Below are 25752 nucleotides of genomic sequence, written 5' to 3'. Positions count from 1 at the left end.
CACCCGAATTTTGGTCGTTTTTGGGCCCCCGGTTTTTTTGCTTTAAAAAAAAAAAACATTTTTGGGGTTTTTTTTTTTTTTTTTTTTTGACACCACTGGTCGGAGCTCGTCCCTAGCCAATTTCTCGGTGCATCTCTCCGTTTTTGTCTCCTCCTTTTAACAAGAGCTGTGTCACATTTATGGTAAAAGAACCATCAGATTTAGTTTTAGTAGTCTGAGCCACCAAACGAACACTGTGGCGTGATGCAGAAGTTTGCCGTCAAACCTCAAACACACCTACTTCGACCGTCCCAGAACTCGACTGAGTATTTTGTTTCCGTTCCGCTCCACGCTTCGAGCGCCGCCAAGAGACGAGACAGCAGGTCGTCTCGGTTTAGGGCTCCTCTCTCTGCTTCGTCTTGAGCCCCTGTCGCTCCATGATGTTCCACAGCTTGCGCAGGTTGGACTGAGTAATGGCGTCGTCGGGTTTGAGTTGAAGGGCTCGTAGGTAGTTGGCCTCCGCCTCGGGAAGCTTCCCGTTCAGGTGAAGGATGGCGCCAAGGTTCATCAGAGCAGCTGGGTACTGGAGGAGGAGAGGGAGGGGAGGGGAAAAAAGAGGGATGGATCATCGCAAGAGACAAAGTTGGTGCCTTAGAAATGATGAGTGATGTGAGGCGTTGCGTTTGAGGATTGCCGAACTTGGCACCCTTATTTGGAAAAACTATTTTAAACCTGACCTTCTTAACTCTACGCTTGACGCAGCTATTTATCAGAGATGCACGCTTTAGGAACCTGGCCAGACTTTTCGTAGGAGACGGATTCCTTGCATGTGGCAGCGTTTTTTTGGGTCACATCAACAGCTTTAAGAGATTTCACAAAAGAAAATTTAGATTTTTTTTTTTATTGTTTTGAAGAAAACAAGCTTTTGTTTGCAGTGGTGAAATTTACTTAAGAGTAAAATAATTCAAGATGTACAGTGTTGGCCATAGTGAAACATCACAGTAACAGGAGTGGCTGAAAATCAAAGTAATACACCAAACAGAGAGGCAGCTATAAGACACTGCATGAGCTAGAGCACAGTATTTATGTATGAGCTATACTTAATCAAAGAACCATATATTTTAGGTTGTAGAATAAATCCCTTGGGTTTTAAACAGTGAATGAACACTGAGAATCTACAAAGTCCTTAACGAATGTAGCTGACAAACGCACGCAAATCTCCTACTACACAGATCTGGCTTTGCTCCCGGGCCCCTACACACTCCCAGCATGATGCATGGGTCGAAATTTGGCAACTAGTTCACGCATTTTCCTTCTCAAGCACAACAGTTGGTCTCTTCTCAAGGAGTGCGTGTCACCAGGTTAACATTCCACTTTCCGCCCCCCCGACTGATCTCGAAACCTTGTTTTTCACGCCCGACTGTCGCAAACAAGCTAGCGGCCCGTTGGTTTTTCCTCAACTCGCATGAGTTGAGCGTGAGAGCTCTTCTGAACTTTGTTCTGTTTAATGTTCCTCACATTAAACTGTTTACACAGGTGAGACAAACTGCACTTATTCAGATAAATGTGGATTCCTCCGCCTTTGTAAACAGCAGAAACCTGTCCTGTGGGACGTCCAGAAGGAGAGCCGGGATTGAAATATTACGTGTATTCAGAACTTCCACAGACGTTAGCGTTTCCCTCGTTCTCTTTAAATAGCGCCTCAAAGAAGCCAGATTTTCTTGTTTTGCAGAATTTAAGTCCTTAAGTGTTTTTCACTGGACATTACATGATGTTTTAAGAGCAGTTTCCATTTAGTGAAGTACTTTGCCAACCACCATTGCAGGTCATTATGGAAATTACAGACAAAAACAACATAAATGAGCCCTACAAGAATAAACCAGTAAGCCAAACGGTGTGAAGTTCTGATTATAATTGTTTGGCTGCTTGGCACAGATCCGTCATTTCTGAACATTTTCAACAGGAAGGGAGGGTTGAGGCTTTTGGAGAGCCTTTCCAGAAGCTTTAGCGTTTGCCAGTCAGAGAAGCCAATTTCACATTTCCACAGATTCACAAGAGTGCAGAACAGAAATGAAGCACCTGGTCTAAAATCGACACCTGTGGGCCTGATTGACATTCGCAGAACTTGAACAAGTCCGATATCTTCTGGACAAAAGTTTTATAGTCAAATGACACAAGGAGTCAAGATGAGGCTTTTTAAGACCAAAATGCCAAACATTGCAGTGTATCATCATGCTGCTGGACTGTGTTTGCACAGCGTTACTAGCGTATTACACAAAATAGACGGACGAACACAGACAAAGGATTATGTCCAAATTGTTCAACTTGACCTGAAAATAACAGTTATGAGGCTGAAACTTGGACACGCTGTCCCCGTTGTCCAGAATGGGAGAGGTAGCATCATGCTGATGTTACAAAGTGGAGGGAGGGGGCAAGGGGGGAATATTATGTAATCACCACCCTGAATACAGTTGATGAATATACTGTCGTCGCCAAAGATCAAAACATAAACCAAGTATCCAGACCATGCTTAATATTTTTGGGTACATAAACCTTTCCAGTGGGGGGGAAAGAATATATAAATCACTTACATATTCATTACATTTTCTTTGCACGTACAGCAACTTCTGAATCTTTCATGACCTGAAACCTATTGGATTAAGCTGATATTTGAGAGTCTGTCGCTCACCAGGCAGAATGTGTGCAGGGAAAAATGTCAGAGACAAACCCCCCCCCTCCCTCCCCCCATCCTGACAAATGACGAGAGAAGCCCTCTGTGTGTCTCAGAGTGTGCATGAGGGATTTCAGGCTGCTTTCAAATACGTTTCAGACCACTTGTTTTTAACAGATGAACAAAAATAATAATCTGAATTTGATTTTCATTTGGGAAAATGCAGATGCGTTAGCCTTAAACTGGGCTAAATTCACTCATAAGATTATGTTGCTTAATAAAACAAACAAACAAAAAAAAAACTACACATTTAAATTTTTAACAGGCTGAAATAATGGAAAATATCATTCAGGGGGCATCTGGTGCACTTATACTAATCTGAGAGGAATGGTTGGAGAGAAACGACCGACGAGGAAGGTTTGAAGAGACGGCTTCAAAGAGCGCAGCTGTATAAAACTGGTTAATGCAGTGGAGACATGAAGGTCAAAGCTTTTTTTCACTGTAACGGTGCATAAGTTACAGAGCCCATAATCGCAAACCAGACGACCATAACAAATCACAGCGAGAAGCTTTCCCCCCAACCCTCCACCCCCCTCCAGGCCTTGTTCCCCTCGATTTTAAATTAATTCTCCTCCAGCGCACCTCCACCTCCACACACCCTCCGTCTTTGAAGTGACCGATGTACACAAGTCAGAAACGGGATGTAATATCTCCAAACTTCCTTAGCCATGTGCACGGACATGAAGAGACGTGGTATGCCCCCCCCCCACCCCCGGCCACCCCCTGAAGGCTCCTCCGTCTGTTTTTTTTTTTTGACCTGATCGAGTGTTTACTTCGATGTCGGACGCCAATAACCGCTAAACCCGTTTCTCTCTCTCTCTCGCACGTTCTGTAGTCGTGATTGCTGAAGCACGTCCAGACGACATCTCGCAGAAATAAGCAGCTTCTATTTTCTGCTCAGGCCTTATTGGAACAACAGTACCACAATGTCAGAAAGATGAGGGGAGTGGGGGGGGGGTGGCGGGGGGCAGGGGGGAAAAGTGCACGGTGTTGTAAATTGAATTTACAGAGCAGACGTGTGCGCAGCAGTTCCATAATAAGTGCAAACAGGCCCGGGTACTTACATCTGGTCTGAGGCTAGCTGCACGTTTATACTGCCGCTCTGCTGCTTCATTTAGATTGGCCTGTCTGAGGAGGAAGAAGAACACAGATTTAAAAAATAAAATAAAATACCCGTAACCCCGGCCTTGTGTTATTTTTGCAGGATTCATGCATTACTTGTCACGCAAACAACACACAGTATTACCTATTTTTTTCTGCTCTACGGTGTGCAACTAAAACAGAGTTGGACAAAATTGATTCCTATTGCTATTCTGAAAGCAAAAGCAGCAGTCAGAAAAATGCATACTGGTTATAATCTGCATAAGAATCCTTTTATTTTTAAATTAAGCTAAAGGATCTGCACATTTTGTCATGTTACGGTTGGAAATCGTGATGTATTTTATTGGAATTTACAACAACAAAAGTGCTGCACACGTGAAAAGTGGAAGGAAAACGATACTTTCCTTGAATCATTGTGTTGCCATATTTCACTCTGTGATCCCTCTGCACCACTTTTTGCTCATCTACAGATAATCACTGCTGAATTTAGGTCTGAGTCATTCTGACAAATGAATATGCTTTCATCTTGATTATTCTGTAGCTCTGCAACTGTGTTAAAGCCTCAAAAGCTCAAGTCTTTTATCCAAAATTCAGCCTGTGTTTAGCTTCATTCATCTTAACAACCCTGAGTTACATGAACGGTGTTGCCATATCAATTTTTTATAAATCTAAGAAACAGAATGAATACATCTGAGATATGACACAGGCTGCTTTTCCGGAGCAGATTTCTCCTCTGGTACACTGTGAACCTTTTCGGCGTTTGCACTTGGATCCTCACTGGGATTCTCTTCCTCCTCTCTTTATGCCCTAAAGTTGATCAAATTGAGGTTATATATATAGATAACTCTGTTCTTATCTTCAGCCAAGTTGCTTCATGCACCGAACTACACGCTACATACAGCGCATCACGACAACATGTTATTGACACACGAACGTGCTAATTGGGACACCTCCACCCGCAAAAAAATGGCAAAAGACTTCGCGAAAATGTGTTGATCATTAAAAATGTATCAATAAAGTAGGTTAATTAACAAAAGAGAGGATCTATTCATCTGAATAACATTTACAAGTTCAATACAAATCCTGCCAGTCACCCAGCTTTTATAAACGTAATCATTTAGTGAGCTTCCAAAGGCTATAAAAAAATCTGAATATGAACGTATGGATAGACAGAAACTACTAAATAAAATGTGTAATTCTCTAAATATTGAGCTTAACATTGAACTGATATGTTATGAAGCAGTTAAATAGTTTTAGCTTCAGTAAAGTGATTAGAAAATTGCATTTGTGGACTTCAGTAAGGCCGATTATGATGAAACAAAGTGTTGTTAGCAAGTGTTGCAACACTTGCTAACAACACTGGAGTCGGTCAGCATTCACTCTGATCCCACGGATGTAAAGATGCGACTGGAGCCAAGAAGCCTTGAAACGTCGACGAGTCCTCCCCTCACATGTCACAGCCGGATACATTAGTCTGCAGCAGTTCATGCGCTCCATACGTAGAAAAACATTCAGAGACTACACGAAGAGTTCGCTTCGCCAAAACTAATAAGCAAAAATAAGAAAAATCCTTCCCGGCAATGCAATTTGTATCCATAAAGCTCCGACGTAAGCAAAAAATGGCTTCAGCTTCTTGAGTTTGCTTGGGTTGGAGCTCTCAACGTTTTAAAAGAGCACAAAGACTCAGGAAGGCGAAAGTAAATGTGGCCATCCGAAATAATGACACGTTCACCTCCATGCTTTGCAGTTGATATGAGTTTCTTTTCCCATGATGTTGGTTTATGAGACATGTCCTCTGTACTGGTCTAAAAAAAAGGGTAGTTTTAGACAAATCTACAAAGAACATTACTCCAGAAGCTCTGGTCTTCTCTCTGGGAAAATTTCAGTCTTTGGACTCAAGTTTTCCTTCGAGAGGAAAAGTTTTCCTTCTTGCACATTTCCCTTAAAAGATTCTTTCTGACTGTACAGAAATGAACTTTCACATTATGCACTGTAGCCACATTCAGCTGATGTTTTAGGGTTTTCGGAGACTTCTTTCAGAAATGACCGATTTCAACTTAAACTGTTTTTCAACAACATGACAATGCTACAATCTTCTTTTTGAAGGTCTCGGATAGCTCCTTCGATCGTACAATAATGTCTCAAAAACTTTGGCAGCCCACTAAAATAAGTTGTTTTTAACTAGACAAAACTCATTGAAATGCTTACTAGTGATCTTTTAGTCGTGTGCCACTGCGCTTAATTTTAGCAGTTACAAGAAGGGATAAATGTGGGGCGTTTTTCTTTATCCCTAAGAAGAGATATCACTTTTATTGCATTTTAGAGAAAATCTAAACTCGTTTCTACTGCTCTCATTGTTCATTCGAGTTGCTCGAATTTCTCATTTTAGGTCAAATATGTTATTAAGACATATCGGCTTTCGTTGGGTGTTCCAGTTTCGTTAACGACTTTGGATAAAAATCTGCACAAGCCGAGGCTTGCAGCTCGTCTCCACAACGCATGTTGGCGTTAACAGGTGTTTGTCACATCATTAAACCCTAATCACTCTGGATTGATGTCATGAAGCCTCGCGGCTGAAAGAACCAGTGAGTCGGAACACGGCAGGGCTAATCTGTCATCTAGATATACTCCGGTGCTTTCAGCGGCAAACCCACAGCCAAGCTCCGAGAATGTCGGACTTGTTACAAATCCTCTGCTCCGAGAGGGGATGCCGGCAGGCAGTAATGACTTCAGCAGATATGTTGAGCAGAAAAGAATTAAGGCTCATCATTCCAATATTCCATTCTGCTACGGAGATGCTGGGAGAGGGAGGTCGTGTGAAGTCCCTTTTGACACTCTTTAGGATTTATAAGTTGCCTGCGGATGCGCTTGCCAGACTTATGAAGGAAAATTCTCCAACGGCTCTCTTTATAAGTCCCGGGGTGAAACCTCATTAAGACGGACCGAAGCTGCATAGATCTTTTACAGCCTATGTTTATCGTATGACTTTTATTTTTAAATGACGCCGTAAAAACACAGCGATGGAAATAAACCACAAATGCTAGAGGAGCTGGCGACAGATATGGAGTTCCAAGACATTTCTGGAAACATGTTGCCATTCACCGAAGGTGGGGAAGCCCCCACCCTCCTAACCCCCCCTGAATGTTTCTGTTTACAAGCAGTCGACCTGAGCATGTGAGCAGCGTTGAAGACCACATCGAATTCATCCATGTCCAGCTCGGCAGCTCTCTCGGCCATCTCCGCTGCTTCTTTAGGACGAGACTGCTCCAACAGGAACTGACCTGGAGGTAAACAAAGGACCTTTTGTTTTTTGTTTCTATTCAACAGAACAGAAGGTAGACTTACAAAAATATAGAATAAATAATCAAAGAATATGAGTAAAACTCATGGCTCCTTGATGGTGGTTTTACTTATAAATGTGTTTCCAATATGCTACCCTAAACCAAACACCTATGATTTAATTACACTGAATCCTTTGATATGCCTTGGTCTGTTTGTCGAGTGCATTTCAGCTGCAGTACTGTTCAAAATATGCATTTTAAGAGGCTTTTTCTCTTTTTACATATAATTTTTAAAAATGCTATATTCTGAACAGTTGCTAGGCATCACATTTTCCTAGTCAAATCTACTTAAACAGATATCAATCAATCTTTATTTCAGACACAAAAGAGGTCCATAGTAAAAAATACTATGTCTATAAAAGTATCTACTTTTATAGACAATATTTACCACATCACTACATTTTTGTAATCTTGCTGACAAAAAATAAATAAATAGGAGCAGTTACAAAATTTCCCCAAATCCATAAAAATAAGTACAGTAACTGACTCAAAAGGTTAGATAATTTTTGTTAAAAATGACAAAGAATTAGGAAAAACAAAGAAGAGAGCTATTATGCTTAATAAAGTATGAGCAGCTTTTGCTCACACCACTGCTAATTTCCTCCTCCCAAAAGTATAGCTTTGTCATTACGGGCACAACATGCACTAATATAAGCTCAGCAGCTTTAAGATGTTTATAGCTTCCTTCAGCTAGCGAGCAAAAATAACCTCTTTTTCTGAAGCGCGGGGGATTTTTCTTTGAATTACTTTTCTTAGGGGGAGGAGGTTTTCAATTATCATGGTATACCATGCTGCTCCCGTGTGACGGGAGTTACTTGTCGAAATAAACCAAGAAGGGGGGGAAGCTTTTAGAGACGGACCCCAGATGATTGGCGACTTTGAAGGACAGGAAGAGAAAAAAAAACAACGAGAGACAAGACTGAAAATGTGGGGCTGTGATTGCTTTGTTCGCTGTTGTTCCAGAATAAAGATGAGATGGAGGTAATTCATGTAGTCTCGCCACCTGGTGAGGCTTTTCACAAAGGGTAGCGTAGAGGAGGAAGGGGGGTTGCTTGCATTAAAATGTGTTGCAGGGCGCAGTGACCGGAAAAGAGGAGCTTTTCGAGTTCATTCCCACGTGCACGCCCGCGCATTTATCTTTCGAGAGACTTTGTGGACTGATATCCACTACAAACTCATAGTTGAGGCTCATCCAGCAAATCCACGATAACTGCAGCAGACAGATTGCAGATAAAGAAATGAAACAGCCCAGAAAAAAATAAAAACAAACAGCACCTTTAGCAAGAGACTCCAAGATAATGGTGGGAAATAAAAAAAAAGACCTAGAGCAAAGAGCGCGAGGGCTTCGGAGCAGGAAACGGCTCGCTCCAAAGACAGCAACAGACCTCCTGCTACCGACCAAGCTAAACGAAAAGATATCAGACGAGGGGAAAGAAGCGGGAGGGACGGAGGGAGATAAGGAAGTGGAGAAAGAGGGCATTGCACAACGGGGCTTTCAGCATGAGGACGCTTTTCATTTCCTCCGAATATCCTGGAGATATTAACCAAAGAGAGCACCAAAGGAGGCCGTTTCTTCAGTCTGGAATGAAACGGAAGCGGAGGGGCAACACCGCGCCATGTTTTTCTGTCTAACCTACAGTAAACACTGTATCTCCGCGCTGTCTGCAAAACTTCAAACGGCTCACGCTTTAATAGCTGCAAGCACCAACTTAAGAGTATTTTGTGTTGTTAGCTGTGAAGGGGGCTGCAGATAAACCTCGAATTCAATCAATAACAGTCTCTGGCCCGAAGGAGAATGGGAGACAGAATCCCCCTACTCCTGTTAGATTTGAATCCAACTTCCTCTTCAAAAGCGGGAAAAATGTCACTCTTTTAATCCTCATTTTAATTCAGTTTGCTTTTGTAAGCTCACACGTTCCAAATCAAAGAAGGGCACATCACTTTGCAGCCAGGATGTGATGTGACTTTACCACTAAAACTCATCTCAGAGAGTACATTTAAAGAGTGGAGATCCAAACAAACAAATCCTCCCCTCCGCCATCGCTTTGTCAACTGTAGATCACAGGGGGAAAAAAGCCTTTAACAAATTGGAAACTTCGAGGCTATCAGTTTCATTGGAGGGAATGAAATCATCAGTGGTCACACAAAGCCAAGGCCCAGAGAAAATCATGGCATTTTGTAACTATTAGAGATGGTATTACAAATAACGGAACAAGATGTTAAATCTTCTGGAAAGAAAAAGTGTGAAGACCTTCAATGTATTTTAACAGACACACAAAAAAATAATCTCCTCACTTTTAGGTTTGATGGGAGATTAGTTCATCACATTAAAGACAACGTGCTGTCAACTACTGAGAAAACTGTGAAGATATTTCTGGAAATGTGAGCGACGGATCTGAAACGCCTTTTTGAAAAGCGGTTCGCCGTGCCTATTAATAAGTGTCTTCTGCTTCTTACCGTAGTGCATGTAGCAGTTTCCTTTAGTTGGGTCGAGCTGAATTGCTCTCATGTAGTATTTCTCCGCTTCGGTTTTCTCCCCCTGAAAGGAGAGACGCAGACAAGTTGCGGCGAGTAATTAAGCTTAGAAGTTTCCGTTTCGGTATAATCAGGAGGAGGATAGAGCAAAAACATATATTACATTTCATATTTGTGCATATTTTGCATAATTAGGCTGATTTCCTGGTGGGGGTAAAAAAAAATAGAGCATAAATTATCAGGATTCTAACAAAACCATTAATTATTATGTAATTTAGTTCTAATTGTGCATTTTTGGCAACTGTTTTAAAAAAAAAATCTCTGTTTACAAGTGTAGAGCAGCATTGAAACTGAGAGGGGAAAAAAAGCTTCCTCTGCAGCACTTCTGCTTCATGCTTCGGCACTGATTGCTTCCATATTGCCAGTGGGGTTGCCATTCAATAGGAAATGAGAGGGCCGTCCATATTAACATTGCCTCATTAGCTTCCTCCTGTGTCTGAACTTGGTCTAAATGAATGAGGAGGAATATTAGCTGTGGATAGCCTGCTTCACAATTCCTTTTGGCTGCTCTCTCTAAATTTCTCTAAATTTCTCCTCCAACTGTCTATGAAAACCGAAGGTCGTCCGTCGGAGTATTTTATGAAATGTTTCAGGCTCGTGTGAAAGGAGAAAGTAAGCTTCTTCTTTTTTTTTTTTTATGACAATCTCTGGGAATTTGGTGATGAATTCATTAGGTTAACAAATGTCTTTATATGCAGGCAAATGCTAGGGATAAAAAATGAGAAAACAAAGCTGTACTCTGGGAAATCCTGTCCAGGAGCGCAAAAGTTCAGGTGGAACTTTCCCAACGCTAACAGTGTCATTGATTGACTGAGGGTTTACAGCCAAAACCGAAGTGATTTAATAAGGAAATGGAGTAATTCCATTATAAGCCTGTCATCTGGTGTTTGATTCAAGATTCATCCATCCTCTTGTTTCTCATTCTGCATAGCGGAGGACGTGGATGTGTGTTCTGTCACCCCGAATCCCAGAAAGCCAAGCAGATGTCCGGCCACTCGAGGCGACACACGTGTAAGTACAAGTTTTCGCTATCCTCAGGTCTCCGCTAACAACGGAGCTGTGGGATCGAGGCCTGAAAGATCGCAGCTGCGAGTACGCGCGCAGCTTCAGAGGCTTGTCGCGTCTTCAGCTCTGCGCCTAGGGCTGAGGAAGGAAGGAGGTCATGCATCTTCACGGGTGGAGGGGGGGGGGGTCGCAAAGAGCAAACAGTTCATTTCCCCCCGATCTAAACCCAGCTCAGCTGTGAACACATCTGTCGCCACGTCTTGCTTTTGTTGTCGTAGCATGGCGGAGAAGCTGGAAGCTGAGGAAATGAGCATAACGTCACCGCTCCAAGTTTGGCCATTTTGTCTAGGATATCTCTTAACAAACATGGTTGCAAAAATAACACCAGGAACATATTCGGTTAAAAATAAGCGTTTCTTATCTGGACTCTCTTAACTCCCAAAGAAATTTCAACGTACACTTATACAGTTCTTACGAAGCAGTTTGTTAAAGTAATAGACCCTTTGGCCTTATTAACCACTGGGATGATCATAATGTTTAGTACATCTGTTTTGCCGGTGTAAGTTTGTGTGTCTGCAAAGGGACGTACAATGATTGACAACAGTTTGCCGTAGGTGAGGTGGGCAGGGATGTGGTCAGGCTTTGCTTTGAGGGACTCTCTGTACCAGTACCCGGCCTCTTCCAGCCTGTTCAGCCGCATATAGGCCTCTCCTGAAACGCACCACACACCAGGGCAGACAGTTAGCATTTTACGTGAGATACTAACATAAATATTAGTCATAGAAGTTTAAAAAAAAACAACTTTAAAAAAGTTATTTTTAGAAGATGGAAGTGTTTTTTGAGCATCTTGCATATTCACTCACTATGCTTAGTTACCCCATAGTAACTGTGGAATAACCAATCGGTGCAGTTTGTCAAGACGAATGTTAAGAGTGACTCTTCCGTGACTTTAATGAATCCCTGTATGGATCCTCTTGTTCTATTTTCGACGGTGTTGATTTTAACGAAATACTGATACTGGGATTGGTTATCGGGAAATCTCAGTTCCCAACAATCTGGACCATGAACAGGGAATCCTGGTTGAGACAACCCAATGGTGAGTAATTGTTTTATATATATTTTTCATCCTTACCATAAAACTACCCCGTTTAAGAACAATACTCCTGAATTTCTAGCATTAACATTGCTGTATACAAATCCAAAGACTCGGCAGTAGGGATGGATCCCGTGTCTGTAACAACGAACCAGTTAAATGACATCAAGTTTTGAAAACGTATCCGCTAGCCATCGCTGTACGAATACAAACACCGTCGCTCCCTAAAACCTTCAAACCACCTGACTAAATATACTCCTTAATCCTCCTCTACTCTGTCCCAGGAATTTAATTCCCATGAAATCTCAACTATGTCACCAGGATGAGCTTTGAGTAATGTAATTAGTGTTAGAATAACACAGAAGGGGAAGCAAGGTTTAACACAGCTCTTCCTAAATCATCTTCTATGGGGGGGGAGAGTGTGTCCACATATTTTAATCGGCATCGAGTCCAGTCGATTTGTTTTGCTGAATGTTTTGCATTTCCACCTTAAATTGCTGCACTCGCATCACAGCGAGTTCTCATTTAAAAGCAGTAATCTCTGTTGCAATTAATGTGTCAACCCCTTAACACACCTGACTGCAAACAAAGACTCCACATTTTAAACTGTAACTCACCCATCATGTTGAAAAGGCTGTGTGGTGCAAACTGTTTTGGCATTTTCTGCACTGCTTCTTTATAAACATACAGAGCCTCCTGCAGCACAAGAGGGGAGGCGGGGGGAAGCAATTTAAAAGCTGAGACTTCATTTTGCATAAAGCAAAAATTATTTATGCTTTTAGCAGTTTTGCTTTTAGTCTTTTCGGTGCTATTGAATACAAATGCGTCAGCAAGACTGACCTCCTGCTGGCCGTGCTCGTGAAGCAGCTTCCCCAGGTTGTACAGGCAGCTGGTGACTGAGCTCTTGTGGGCGTGAGGGTCCTTCAAGTTTTCATCTGGAATGTCGGCGCAAGTGAGGAAGGTGCGCTTGGCCTCTTCCAGGTTGCCCTGGTTCATGAGGATTATTCCTGTGTTCAAGTAAGCCGCTGCGTGCAAAAGTCGAGAGACCAGAAAGGGTTAAGCCTAAATAGAAAATTAAAAGGGAAATGATTTCCGAAAACAAACCACCAGAACGTTCATTAAAATGAATACCCTATCTGTTGCTAGGAAAAAGTAAAGAAAGCATGTTTTTTCCTGAATTTTTATTTACATTTTTTTTTTTTTTACTGAAACAAACATAATAAACTACATCCCGGCATTCCTGAAGAGAAAAAGAAATGAAACTGAAATAAATGGTAGCAACAAGAACAGGAAGTACACTTTATTTATATAGCGCTTTTCTCAAACACAGCCCTCTATTTAAGTTATACAATGTATAAAATCAAGTGTGATGAATCACAGTAAAATCTTTTTTTAAAAATGCCTATTCAATCAGAAAGTGAAGTGCCATGGATAAAAGCAATAATATGGCGACAGAAAGGAAGAGATCAAAAAGCTGATTAAATACATATAGGAAAAGAGGGGGATAGAAATGCATTCACCTGGAAGAGATAAAGCTCACAAAGATTCAAAGGTAATTCATCACACCGAATGTGCTGAAGGGAAATTTCTCTTCTTTTATTTAACATCGCCCTTGGTAAAGTAAAAGACAAACGATCATCTCGTGTGTGAGCACTCGGGTGTGAGATTGAACGTGATCACTTCTCCGTCAAGCTGAGTGAGGGCTTTTAAATCACGTCGTTGGCGACAAAGCGACCGGTTCAACTTGAAAACCGGAGAGTCGCGGCATTTCATAAGAGATTATTGGCTGGCGTGTAATCAATCCTGACGAATCCAAACCAAACGGGAAGGAGGCGGTTTATCGAAGATCGCTTTTTTTCTTGCATGTTTTTACAATATCATGGCAGCAGCAAAAGGAGACTCGGCTTACATGCCAAAGTTGGTCGACTCCCAATGGCGAGCTTGTAATACTGCAGCGCCTCGGAGAAACGTTCGCTCTCCTGCAGCAGCAAACCCCTGGTGGAAAACAGAGAAGTATGAAAAACTTTACATCACTGCACTCTTTCACAGGTTTTCTCCAATTTAATTGACGGTTTCTAAAAAAAAAAAGATAAGTGAGATTTTGGAAGCAAAATATCCGCAAAGACCATACAATATATCCTAACATCTATCACGCACAAACAGCTTCTCTGTCTCTTAGAATGACATGACACGTTTGCTTTATGTTGAATCGGAAGCTTATTATCGATGCTCACAACTTTTAGAGGAGGAGTAGAGAGACGGGAGCAGAACAGCGTCGGTCCGTCGGGTGGTTCGGCACCTTTGACGCCTGCTGGATTAGAAATTGTTTCGTACTCTCCCACAGGCTCGGCAAACAAGACTGATCAAATCAGGAGCAGAAGGTACAAAGAGCCTCGAGGGACACACAAAAGTTATTTCCTGTCTGTCACACTCTTGCTGTGTGTCTCACCAGCTCTATTACTGCTGCATTGGATCTATTTTAGTTTGCACCCTCTAAGTTCTTTCTGCCTTTCTTTTATTCTGCAGCTCTTGGTCTGATGCTGCCGCTTCCTCACAGAATCAGAGCTTATTTGTGTCACGACTCTGACAAGAGAGGAGGTGTGACTTTTTTTTTTGAACACTCACAGGTTATACAGCATGTCAGCCATGTTCCCTCGGTAGTGGAGAGCATTTCGGTATGCCTTCTCCGCCTCCTCCATCTTGCCCTGGTTCTTCAGTACGTTTCCCAGGTTTCCCCAGGCTATGGGAGACATATGTCAATCAAACGCTCACAAAATGGGAAAACAAACTCTTGGTCTTTGCTGAAAAATCTCCAACTTCAGTTTGGACTCATTTACACTGCCTTGCAGCACTTCTCAAATCCTGTAAAACACTCCATGCCTTGTCATTCATGTCATTTCGATGGATTTTATATGATGGATCAACACAAAGTAGCGTGAATTGAAAGGAAAACATACACACATTTCTGCTATAAGCCATATTGGGTCAAAGCAAACATGCAGGAGAAGTCCCAATAAAAAATATAAGTAGATTTGTGATTGTAGTGGTACAAAACATGAAAATGTTTAAAGAAAACAGACATTTTTGCAAGGTACTTCATACATACAGGGTCAGCAGACATCCTGAGAACTGAAGACCCTCTCACCTTTTGCAGGGTTCACATGGATCCCAGACTTGTAAAGATTTTCTTCGTTGCTCCAGTCTCTGTTCCTTTGAACTGTTCTGAGCCCGTTCAGTAGCACAAGTCCGATGCAAAGGCACAACATCGCAGCCTTGCAGGCTCTAGTCCTCAGTCTAACATACAACGTTCGTGCACCTGTCGCAACTAGTATGCAATAGCCTATGCTGGGGATGTAAAGTACCCTCTCTGCAATCACGAAACCCACATAAAAGAATAAGTTGGTGGCTGGGATGAAAGGCAATGCCAGTACTCCTAGTGAAAACGCAACTAAGCTTTCTGTGGGGGGCAGGGATGTGTGGGAGTAACAGCGGTGAGGTACAGCGGACCCATTGAGAGTGGGTTTTGGCAGATCCGTGTTTTGGTTTGTGTCAGGGGCATGGTAACCATTCCCATTCGTGACCGACTTTCCATTTGCAAGATGGGATTTCCCGTTGGTCTCCTTCGCTGCGACAGTGGCACCGCGGAAGCCGAACAAAGCCAGGAGGATCAACCCGCAGTAAAAGGCAGCAGTGTGAAGGTTCCTCCAGTCGGCCAAGGACCTGACCAAGGGCACGGCGTCCATGGACCAGTCAAAGCTGAGCTTGTCGGGGCAGAGCAGGAGCCAGGCATTGGCAGCAGGCAAGTGGAGGAATGTTAGCGTTCGAGTGAGGAAATGTGGAGAGTCGGCTGCTGGGTTGTCTGAGTTGGAGAAGTTTGGAGGCTTGTTTCCCATCCAGTAGAGGCGGACTGACAGCAGAATTACTCCCCAGCAGGCCAACGTGCAGAGACTCAGCAAAACGCTTAGGTTCTTTTTCTGAAAGAGAAACGAAAAGGTGAAACAACTGAATAAATATGTGAAAGAAAACACACCCACACATATATTTATATACACTTGGTTTAGGTCAAAACTTGAAAAAGAGGCATGAATCACGTTCTCATATGCTTATAAATGTATAAGCAAGGTGACATCCAGTAGAAATCCATTTCTTTGTGCAACTCTAGAGAACTCTCAGTTCCTCAATCTACTGTTTTAGTAAAAAAAAAAAAAAAAAGAATAAAACCTAATGAAATGTTTTTGTTTGCTTTCTCCCTCTAACCACCCTAACGGGAAAATAACACGTTGTTCTTTGTAACAATGGGATACTCTGACGTTATCGCTGTCAGAGAAAATATCGCCCTGTTGACATGGGAATGGTGACAAACCCAAACTGTTGAAAGACGCTCTCGGACAGCCGTGCACCGCAGTGGTTAGCACTTTGGTAAGGAGCAACATGAGCCGCTATTTAATGGAGTAATCATTTTTAAATTGAGTATGCGAGTACTCGGTGCAGGAAAAGATTAGTGCGCGTTAGATCGGCCTCGCCAATAAATTCCTTCGAGTCGGCGAGGTTTCACTACGCATAACGAGGGGGAAAATCCCAAAGTACTCAAAGCAGAAAGGAGAAAAGTGTCAAAACACTTTAATAACTTTCCACATATTAGTAATTTACACTCCTCCAGTTCTGACCTAGTTGTGCTCGAAACTGCATGCACGGAAGGATTTTTTTTTTTTTTTCCACCCCAAAGCCTTATTAGTGTTGCCCGCCAGCATTACTGTTAAATGTGACGTGTAATGAGGTTATTTTGTGCAGGTGTGTAGGTGGAGTTTACATCTCATGCTTCGGACATAACTACCACGTCACAACCCAGGAATTAATCACTACCTAGACAGTTTGTACCTAAAAAGTTTCAGATATTAGTTTCCAATTTGCAGAAGTCAACTTTCTGTTGATAATAAGAGATAAGAACGGATCGTCCCAACATCTCCTGTCATGATACATCGTTTCACCCCAAGGATTATTACCTAAATTTTTTTTTTGCTAATGATGGAAAAAAAAGAAGTTATTTTTAATTCAAGCAAAAACAAATGAGATGGGAAAACCTGGAGAACCCCTGTTGCAAAAGTAATTCCTATTCATGATCCATCCCACCGAGGGGCCGGAATAAAAGATATTATAAAAGATGGTGATTACAGCCGTGCTGCTAGCTTCCTACTTTTATAGCCTATTTATTTCATTTCCAGGCATGAATGTACTGTAAACTCTGCTTGAACCTGTCTTCAGGGAACCGGTGCTGTGAGTATGTGCACTCAAATGAAATCTCATATATTACTAGGTGATGTTGATGCTTCCTTTTAGCACAACCTAGTTAGGAGACATTTTTATTAAGTACGTCTGTCCTGTTCTCAGCTGTGGGTCAGAATCAGGACCATATCTTGACCACTTAGCTGGTTAATTCATTCAGGGCAGTTTGCCATTTGGGGGATTTCTCTTCTTTGATTCCCACTCCTCTGATAATAGTCGATTCTAATCACACTCATCTTGTTAATTTCTAATTTCTTCTAAACCGTATTCTTTCACCTCAAGCCTCATTCCTCCACCTCATCAGTCCGTCATCCACAGGCATTTTCATGCTGCTTATTCTATTTATTCCACTCTCCCTCGATCTTCTCTACTTGCCTCATCCTTTAAGCCAACCTCTTCTCATTTCATTCATCTTTATCAATCATTCTTAATTCGTCTCGCCCCGTTTACCCCGTTCGATCCTCATTCTTCCTACTGTTCTCTCATCTTAACCCTTTTGCCCTCAAATAATCTTCGTCACTCATTTAAGAGTCTTATCTCTCATCATGCCCGACCCCCCCTATCATCTAATCCATCCCTCATTCATCTCCACCCAGCTCATCCTTCTCACATTTCATATGTACCCCCTTCTCATCTTGTCCATCATCCTTAACCCTTTCATCTTACTCATCCCTCATTCCTAGCCTCGGAGTAAAGAGGTGTTGCGCTGTTTTCCAGTCTGCATGCTTGAATGTGTACAGTGACAGAAACCATAAGAGGTTAAGCAGACTTACTTGACCTACTGGTGTTTAACTGTTTTTCCCCTCTGACAAGTTTACTGTTGGAAAGGTTTGTCTATGAATGACTAGAAGCAGCAAAGGATCGCATACCACTTCTGGAAAATCATTTGTAAACAGACATAATATGTCTGTTTCTAGAAGTTCAACATTCTGAACATGAAAGTGACAATGGGAAAGACATTGGATATTTACGTTGACACTCTATTGTACGAAAGCAGGGAGAAAGAGTGTCTGGCGCACAAACCGGTGGATGTGTTTATTGACGGTTGAGCCTATATTCTTAGTCAATGGAGGAAACTGACTGAGGAATCCAATTTTGCTTTGTACTGGAAGATAAGCCAATTCCAGCAGGAGAGTAATTTGTGGTATTTAGCCCAATGAGGTCCGTGCAGCGTCTCGCTGCCTTGTCAATTCCTAAATTGCTCTTTAATTGACTTTCGAACGGATTGCGACCCAACAAATTCAGCAAAAACAAAGAGGATATTTACAGTTAACTTTAATCAAGCTTTCTAATTAATTCGGCGTAGAGGCAACAGGCCAATAAAGCGAAAAGAGGTTTCTGTTAACAACTGGAACCATTAGTGTTAAAGTTCTGAGTAGCTTTGCATCTCTGGTGTAGAATCTGTAGATGAAATGTCATGTTCTTTGGGTTTAATTGTCTTGTGGGTTTCATTTTTTTTATCATACCTAAACCAATATTGTCTTTTGAATTAGGTTTCGTTTCTTTATTCTTTTTTGTTAATAATACACAGAGCAGTCTTTGAGTTTGATCCTCTAGTTTTGAAGTTGTTTAGCTTTCCAATAGTTTTTGTTCTCCTAGAGATTTACTTTCAGACATTCAGGCACTTTGGCTCCATATTGGATCAATTAACACGTTCAAGCCTATAAAACTGCTTTGCATCTCACAATTTATTTAATTAATTTTGCTGCATTTCCCATAAAAAGGACTATCCTCTCAACAATCTTTCTTTCATTTGGCTGATCCGTTTTGCGCTCAGTTTTTCGAAACCAACAGCGCGGGCCTCCACTTTTATCTCCGAACTCTGCTAGTCATTATTCCCTCTCACTTTATTGTGTCTGCCTGTTGACACCGTACTCTGGGGAAGGTTTTCAAACTTGTCAGAGGAAACGGCAAGCCACGTCTGACATCATGCAAACACCATCTGAAATGGCTGCGGACTGACGCAACGCAGCGGGGAGGCGATCTTTCTGTTTTCTTGTTCGAGGCACGTCCAATATAAACCGTTCATAACTCCTTGAAGTAAAAAAAAAAAATAAATAAAATAAAAAAATCACAGGGTGCGCTTTCAAACTCCTTATTCATAAAGTTTAAACTGAGGAACTTGTTCTTCATTTAATGGGAAACCTTAAAGCAGAGAGCAAGCGGCTTGCATGTGGAAAATGTTTTCAGTGCTTCCAAGATAGTTCCTGCATACACACACACACACACGCACACAGCTCTGATTTGAGGCCTTGCCAGTGATACGTTTAGTTATTATGATGAAAGACACCATGAGGGTTGCACCGGTCTGATGTTTCCTGGATTGTGCTGACTTGGCAGGAGTCTTCCAAGTCATCACACAACGGCGCGGTTGCTGCCGAAATGGAAAGAAGTATACAGAGTATATTGTAGTTATCCTAATGAAAGATGTGTTGCTGATGGCAGGGATTGGGTCACAGGTTGAACTGATGCTCAACACAATTTTGGAGCATATAGAGAAGCAGAGTGACGCAAACATGACTATAAAAGGAAAGAAATTTGTACTTGCTGATTACCTTTTTTTTATGGCGTCACATGCAGAAAAATGGATTTGTGTATTGATCAGAGTTGTGCATGTTGGTTGCAACCCAGGACAAAAATGTAGGAAGATATATTAAAGACATCACAAATGAAAACATAAAACTACTTTTTTTTTCTGTCTTGGTTTTGCAAAGAAGTCTGTTTTCTGGTTGTAAAACGTCATGCGGGGGTTAGCATGAATGTGGTCTCAGACCAGATGTTGATATGATCGTGCAGGACTTCAAAATGTGCTTCTACGGAACTGCTGGGTTTAATTTAGCAAAAAAAAAAAAAAAAAAATGTTAATGATTTTGATTTGTGGTGAGTGTCTCTTTTATGTAAACTCAAAAGGATTTGGGTCTGTTGTGGTTTACAAAAAACTCTAATAACAGAACTGATTTTAGTTTAGTTAGTGGGACCTCTTAATGGATTTTCCACCAAAACAGTGCTGGTGCTCCATCCAGTTTTTAATTTGTTCTGTAAAAGAACTGGTTTGGCGGCTTTTCAAAGCAGCAGGTCAATTCTCACAGGATTTTACTGAGGACTGTTAGGGCATGTGGAGCTGAGGATAAATGCATGCCACACTGTCTGGGAATTTTTATTTGTAAAAATAATTTAAATCGTTTCATTTTTTTTTTTTTTTGTTCCACTTCACCATTACGCACTGCTTTATCTCGGTTTTTATCGCAAACCATCCCAATGACACCCGCTTAAAGCTGAAGTTGTAACTTGGTTCCAACTGCGCCAAGAATTACGTGACAACATTGCACAGTGCGAGCTTTAATTGAATCAGACTCGAGACACTCCCCGCTCCGTAGAGAACACAAACCGCGTGTTTTCCTTGCCTTCACGAACGCTCGCTAAATAAGGACTATGCAGCAGAACTTGCAGCTGAGAACATCATTTCACAGCTGAATGCCTCTGCTGCAGGATAATTGGCCCGACATCCATCAAGCCGTCAGCCGAACTTAATCTGTGTGTCTGCAACGCTCATTGAGACAAATGAGAAAGGAGGAGTGTCTGATGCTTAAATTAAACTGGCAAAGACAATGTCAGATTCCTACACTGCCTGCTAAAACATTAGACGTCCAACTTTGTTGGGGAGATTGTCCCGAAAAAGAGTGGATGATGAGGTAGAGTGAGAAAATACCTTACGTCTTGATAAAACATTCATTATTCTCATTTTGGATTACGAGTGTGAAACGCATTGCTTCATTTATAAAGCTATAATCAGACACGTGTATTTTTTTTTGTTTTGTTTTTTTTTTTAGAATAGGGATTAATTCAAATTCAAGCTCAGGTTTTAAACACAGATTTTCAAATGAAATGCATTTCACACGTGCCAAAGTTTAACACACCAGACTTGGCAGAGACGTCATGGGTTTTTCTTAACACCAACGAACCCAAAGCCCCGTTTTAATGTCTGGAGCATCATTCATCAGTCTGTTTTTGTGCTATACTAAGAAACCAAAGCAGCCAGAAAAAAAGAAAAAAAAACAGACGTTATGTTCTCATTACGCCAGCAAACGGGGCGCGTTTTGTTTTCTCAACAGACCGCGGCGATAACATCTCACCTTTATCCGTTGCCATCCGTCACTTTCTAACTTCCTCTCCCCGTTTCATCTTGTCTTATTTGAAATCTAATCTGTCTGTTTAGAGAGTAAACAGAGCGAGAACTGACATTTTCGTAGGTAGCACATCTGTTCTCCCTGCGCCGCCAATGGCTTGTGTTTCTTTTTTGTGTTTATCCACCAGAGCAGCGTCGGGATGTCATGTCTTGGGTTGTTTATTCTCCTGATTGCATTAAAAAATATATGATAAAATGCTGGAAGTTTCCATGCACGTTTGCTGTTTCTCTTGACTTGCGTTTGGCTGGCAGGATAGAAAGCAGGTGAAAGCAAACAATCTATTCCCAAAGCGCTATAAGGGCCACCGACTGACAAAGAAAAGATAAAGAAAAAAGGGAAATGAGTCCATAGTTTCCTCCTCTTCTGCTAAGTCTGTCTCTCCATACCCCTCTTCCTTTTGTTTTCCCATGCTTTCCCAGACATCTGGCTTATAATCAAGGAAACCATTGCTCCATGGCTGGCCTCAGCACGTAATGAGCTCCCTGCCAAGATAACTGGGACTCGGGCAGTTGAGGAGGGCACCGCCAGAGTGATAAATGAGCCAGATGTGCCCACAGTGTTGTCGGATACACCAGGGGGTCGGGCTGGAAGATCCGACAGGCTGGCACAAGGATGCAGCTCACAGCTACAGAACCGTGTCTGGCCAAACGATGAGGTTATTTCCAGTTGTACTGGGTCTTAAAATATACGAGAATAGATAAAAATGTTCTGAAAAGAGCTGTCAGTGACGGGTTTTGATATGGGTGATGTGGCTCACCACCCAGGGCGGCGCAGCGGTGTAGGTGGTATGCATGCTTGACAAAAAACAAAAAAAAGATAAATGGTTTCACTACATTGCAAACCAAACAAGTTAATTCTCTGAGTGCCCATTCGATAGGAAGTGGGAAACCTGCTGTGTTTAAAGAATCTCTCCTGCATTCAAACATCTCTATTTCAAACTCTCTCGCTGAATATTTGCTAAATGTAGATCTAGCTTCCAAATGAGGAAGATCTGGACAGGGAGGAGCTCGCCCAGGATGCACTTCAAGCAGGGAAACCACGACTGAGCTCTAAAGTTAAGATCTATGACCTACCTGATTGCTCTGGGTGTGGTTCTTTTTTCTTTTTAGTTGCCGTGACTTTGTTTTATTTGCTGGATACAGGAACAATAAAACCAGGTTCATTTAAACACGGTTTTTACAACTTGAGGGTAAACAAGAATTCTCTAAATGCATCCAGGCCAGCTTTGCCCGTTTGTTAAGCCTACATGCTTTGTTGTATTGAGCCTTTGTTGCTCCATGTTCTTAAATTGTTTATACGTCTAAGTTGGTAATTGTGAAATATGTATCTGTAAATATAATCAAACCTTCGTTGGTGGCAGTCCAAATGCAACTGTCGATTTTAGCCACATAGCGCATTTAAAAACCACAAACCTGATCAAACAGCTTTACATATAAACTATCAATGTTAGGTGGTTTATGAAATTTCTTCAAGAATTTTTTATTTTTTTTATACCAGCTTTCATATTGTTTATTTTTTTTTCTACAAGGTTATGCAGATGGCAGTCAGTTTGTTGAAATCTGCATATCAGGCCACCCAGTGGCGCTAAATTCTCCATCTTGAATTTGCTATATTTGAATGTCTTAAATTTTCCATGAGCTCCTCCACAGCTGTGGCTCACAATGATTTGAAGGACAGGTGTTACGTCAGAAAATGTTCAGACCTGTTTTAAGTTTTAACGCAACGGATTGGCAGAACTTTTACACGAAGTCCATAACTTGAACCGAAACTGGAAAACGTGCATCTGAAGGTGATAAATTAGTATTTAAGCTGACAATTGTCCTTGTCAGAAATGTGTCTTGTAGCCAAGGATGTGGTGAAGCTACCCACATGTCTTCAACTGTTTCCCTCACTTCTCTATTTTTTTTTTTCCTGCAGCCTTACACACTTGGTGTTTAACCAGTTGAAATTTGCCAAGTGGGTCGCAAAGTGTCAGAGCATCCTTTTTGCTGGACCCTAAAAGGAAAATTTATTACAAAAGATGGGCTTCTGAGCCTCCGTCATACTTTATGATCCAATTTGCGATATTTTTATTTCACATTTTCCTTTGGATGCATCATTACTCATAAGTAGTTTTGCAGCACTCTGACTCGGTACGATTCAAAAGACAGGTGTTGTATTTGCTAAGGTTGAGTAGCGATGGTGTGTGTGTGTGTGTGAGTAAGGGGGGAGCAGCAGAGTCATTTGGGCCAAACGCAGAAAATAAAAATACACTAAAACAACTTTTTGATCCGCTGGATCTCTCTAGGCGAATGACTGTGCGTAGTTTGGCCCTGAGTTATCGGCACTGCCAAGGTACAGCGAAGTCTCATTGAGGCAAGAGGTTTTTTTAAGATGTTTGTGATAGGCTGCGAAATGATCCCTGGAAAATAGGTTAGTTATAGAGATATCCAAAAGAGGAAAACACTAAAACAAGGATTGTCCCATAGCCAGACTGCCCTTGCTCTGTAAACCCAAGAGGACTTTTTATCATGCTTTTTATTCGTTTTACGAGGGCCATACCCATTGGCAACAGACTTTTTCCCTAATCAAATGAGGAGTGGCTGCGTGTGAAGGCTTTATGCTCAATCGCACATTTTTCTTGTCAGATGAGTCACTGTGCCAAGGATGTCCTCCTCAAATTCCTTGAGTTGTGAAGGGAGGGGAATGAATCTCTGCAGAGCGCTCCTGCAGCAGAAGCACGTGGGCCGCGACTGTGTATTTTTGGAAGGCTTTACCCGACAAATGAGCCAAATAAAGCACCTGAGAGGCATGTGGTGTTGTTTGTCTCTGTAATTCATTTGTCACCTTAATATGAGAAAACGTCTTCCTCTTCCATAAAAGCGTGTGCAGTCTAAGGCTTGGATACAAATTTATGTTTCTGAGCCTAAATGTTTGTTTTCGTGCAGCAAAATGAGGTTGGTGGCAACGCCCCGAGGACATAGAAAGCTTTGCTTTCATTAATTGAGGAAAATGAATGGGGTTTCAGGAAAAAAGATGTGAAAGTACATTTTTAGAGGCTAGTGGGTTTAGCAAATTGGTGAAAGATGGTTTGATTTGTCTGTTTGGTAACGTGGAAAAAGAGTCTATACGTGAGGGGTTACCGCGATAAGGACCGAGTTAAGGAGAAGCCTGATGTTCAGGCACCAGCTGTGGGTCAGCACCAGTTAATGGCTTTCCTAATTACCCCTTCTCATTTTCACAAACACACAATTACCCCACAAACAAAAGCAGCCAGAGTTCATTTACCTTCCCTAACAGGAGCAGCAGTGCCTGGCGAACGCGCAGCTTCTGGAACACAAAGAGGTCGTACACGGCCGACACAGCCAGCACAGTCACACCCTGCTCCTTCCACAACATGCTGGCAGCTGCACACCACAGGCTGCCCAGCATCCAGCCCCAGCATCTGGCGGCGGAGCCGCCGCCACATGTCCTCCTCTGAAAAGCCCTCCATTTGTCACCCCGTAATCCGCAGTGTCTCGCGTAGCAGAGGAGAGACAGCAGGAAAAACAAAGCGGCGCCGACGTCCGCCCTGCCGACCACGCCGGCGACCGCTTCGGTGTGCGCCGGGTGAGAGGCAAACAGGAGGCCGGCGAGGAGGCTCCACAAGCCCCTGCCGAGCAGCGAGTGGCTGAGCGCCGTGACCAGGGCCGTGACCAGGCCGTGCAGCACGACGTTCAGCAGGTGGTAGCCCCAGGGTCGCAGGCCGTGCAGGGTGTAGTTGAGGCGGAAGGAGAGGGTGCAGAGCGGGCGGAATGACTTGTGGCTGCCGCTGTGGGTGAGCAGCGTCCCCCAGAAATCGTCATACAGGATGTTGGTCCACGGCGTCTCTGGCAGAAGGTCCTGGTTCGTCTTGATGGCTCGACTGAGGAAGCAAAAGAAAAAGAACATTAAACGGGTCTGAAATGTTTTGATAAGATTACCCCCCCTCCAATCTGCTTAGAGTTTACATCATGAGATGCCAGCACCATTGGTCAGGTGGCTGAAAATATTATTTCCTACACTTTTCCTTCACTTGATTAATCACAAATGTGATTAATTAGAAATATTTGCAGTTGCAATAAATATGGACAAAGGTAAAACACCCTAAAACCGATACTAAAATCTCTTTGTTCAACATTTGTGCTAAATTATGTCTTCTTGAGTCATCAAAATAGCAATCAGTAGGTTTAATGTAGAATATGTCAGGTTATGGATTGTTTTGGGTTTGATTCTGGTCTTGATTACTGTTCTTTGGTTGCCATAGTTTCATTATTTGATTAGATCAGCCTTGTTTCTGTTTTACTTTAGTTCGGTCCTTTCTTAGTTACTCTAGTTTAACTGTGTTCCTTATGTCTAGTTATTTGTTAATGTAATATTCATGTTCCTACAAGTTCCCCTGTTTGTGTGCTTTCTGTGCATTTCTCTCTCTCCCTCACCCCTGCAGCCCATCCTCTAATCAGCCTTGTGGTATTTCCCCCCCCCCCCCTCCCTGCTCTC

General features: G+C 42.2%; 1 protein-coding gene across 3 annotated transcripts in view; it reads right to left on the bottom strand.

Moving 5' to 3' along the window:
- Positions 1 to 88: 88 nt before the first annotated feature.
- tmtc2a (transmembrane O-mannosyltransferase targeting cadherins 2a) overlaps positions 89 to 25752 on the bottom strand; it is a 54425-nt gene continuing 28761 nt past the window's right edge. The window contains exons 2-12 of one of the 3 annotated variants that reach the window (XM_015060456.1): positions 24523 to 25138; positions 14931 to 15759; positions 14411 to 14525; positions 13695 to 13780; positions 12626 to 12810; positions 12403 to 12481; positions 11282 to 11403; positions 9610 to 9691; positions 6978 to 7092; positions 3775 to 3838; positions 89 to 562 (exon numbers count right to left, since the gene is read on the bottom strand). In XM_015060456.1, coding sequence (XP_014915942.1) covers positions 374 to 562; positions 3775 to 3838; positions 6978 to 7092; positions 9610 to 9691; positions 11282 to 11403; positions 12403 to 12481; positions 12626 to 12810; positions 13695 to 13780; positions 14411 to 14525; positions 14931 to 15759; positions 24523 to 25138 — 2482 coding nt within the window. In that variant the 3' untranslated portion in view covers positions 89 to 373. The remainder of the gene's footprint in view (positions 563 to 3774; positions 3839 to 6977; positions 7093 to 9609; positions 9692 to 11281; positions 11404 to 12402; positions 12482 to 12625; positions 12811 to 13694; positions 13781 to 14410; positions 14526 to 14930; positions 15760 to 24522; positions 25139 to 25752) is intronic. The other 2 variants (XR_001428500.1, XR_001428501.1) reach the window with 2 other exon arrangements.

The sequence above is a fragment of the Poecilia latipinna genome, unplaced genomic scaffold (assembly GCF_001443285.1).
Source record: "Poecilia latipinna isolate Pla-1442-1.1 unplaced genomic scaffold, P_latipinna-1.0 Scaffold1718, whole genome shotgun sequence".
In the NCBI taxonomy this organism is placed as follows: domain Eukaryota; kingdom Metazoa; phylum Chordata; class Actinopteri; order Cyprinodontiformes; family Poeciliidae; genus Poecilia; species Poecilia latipinna.
The sequence above is the reverse complement of the archived record's forward strand: the minus strand, read 5'-3'. Positions and strand labels throughout refer to the sequence as shown.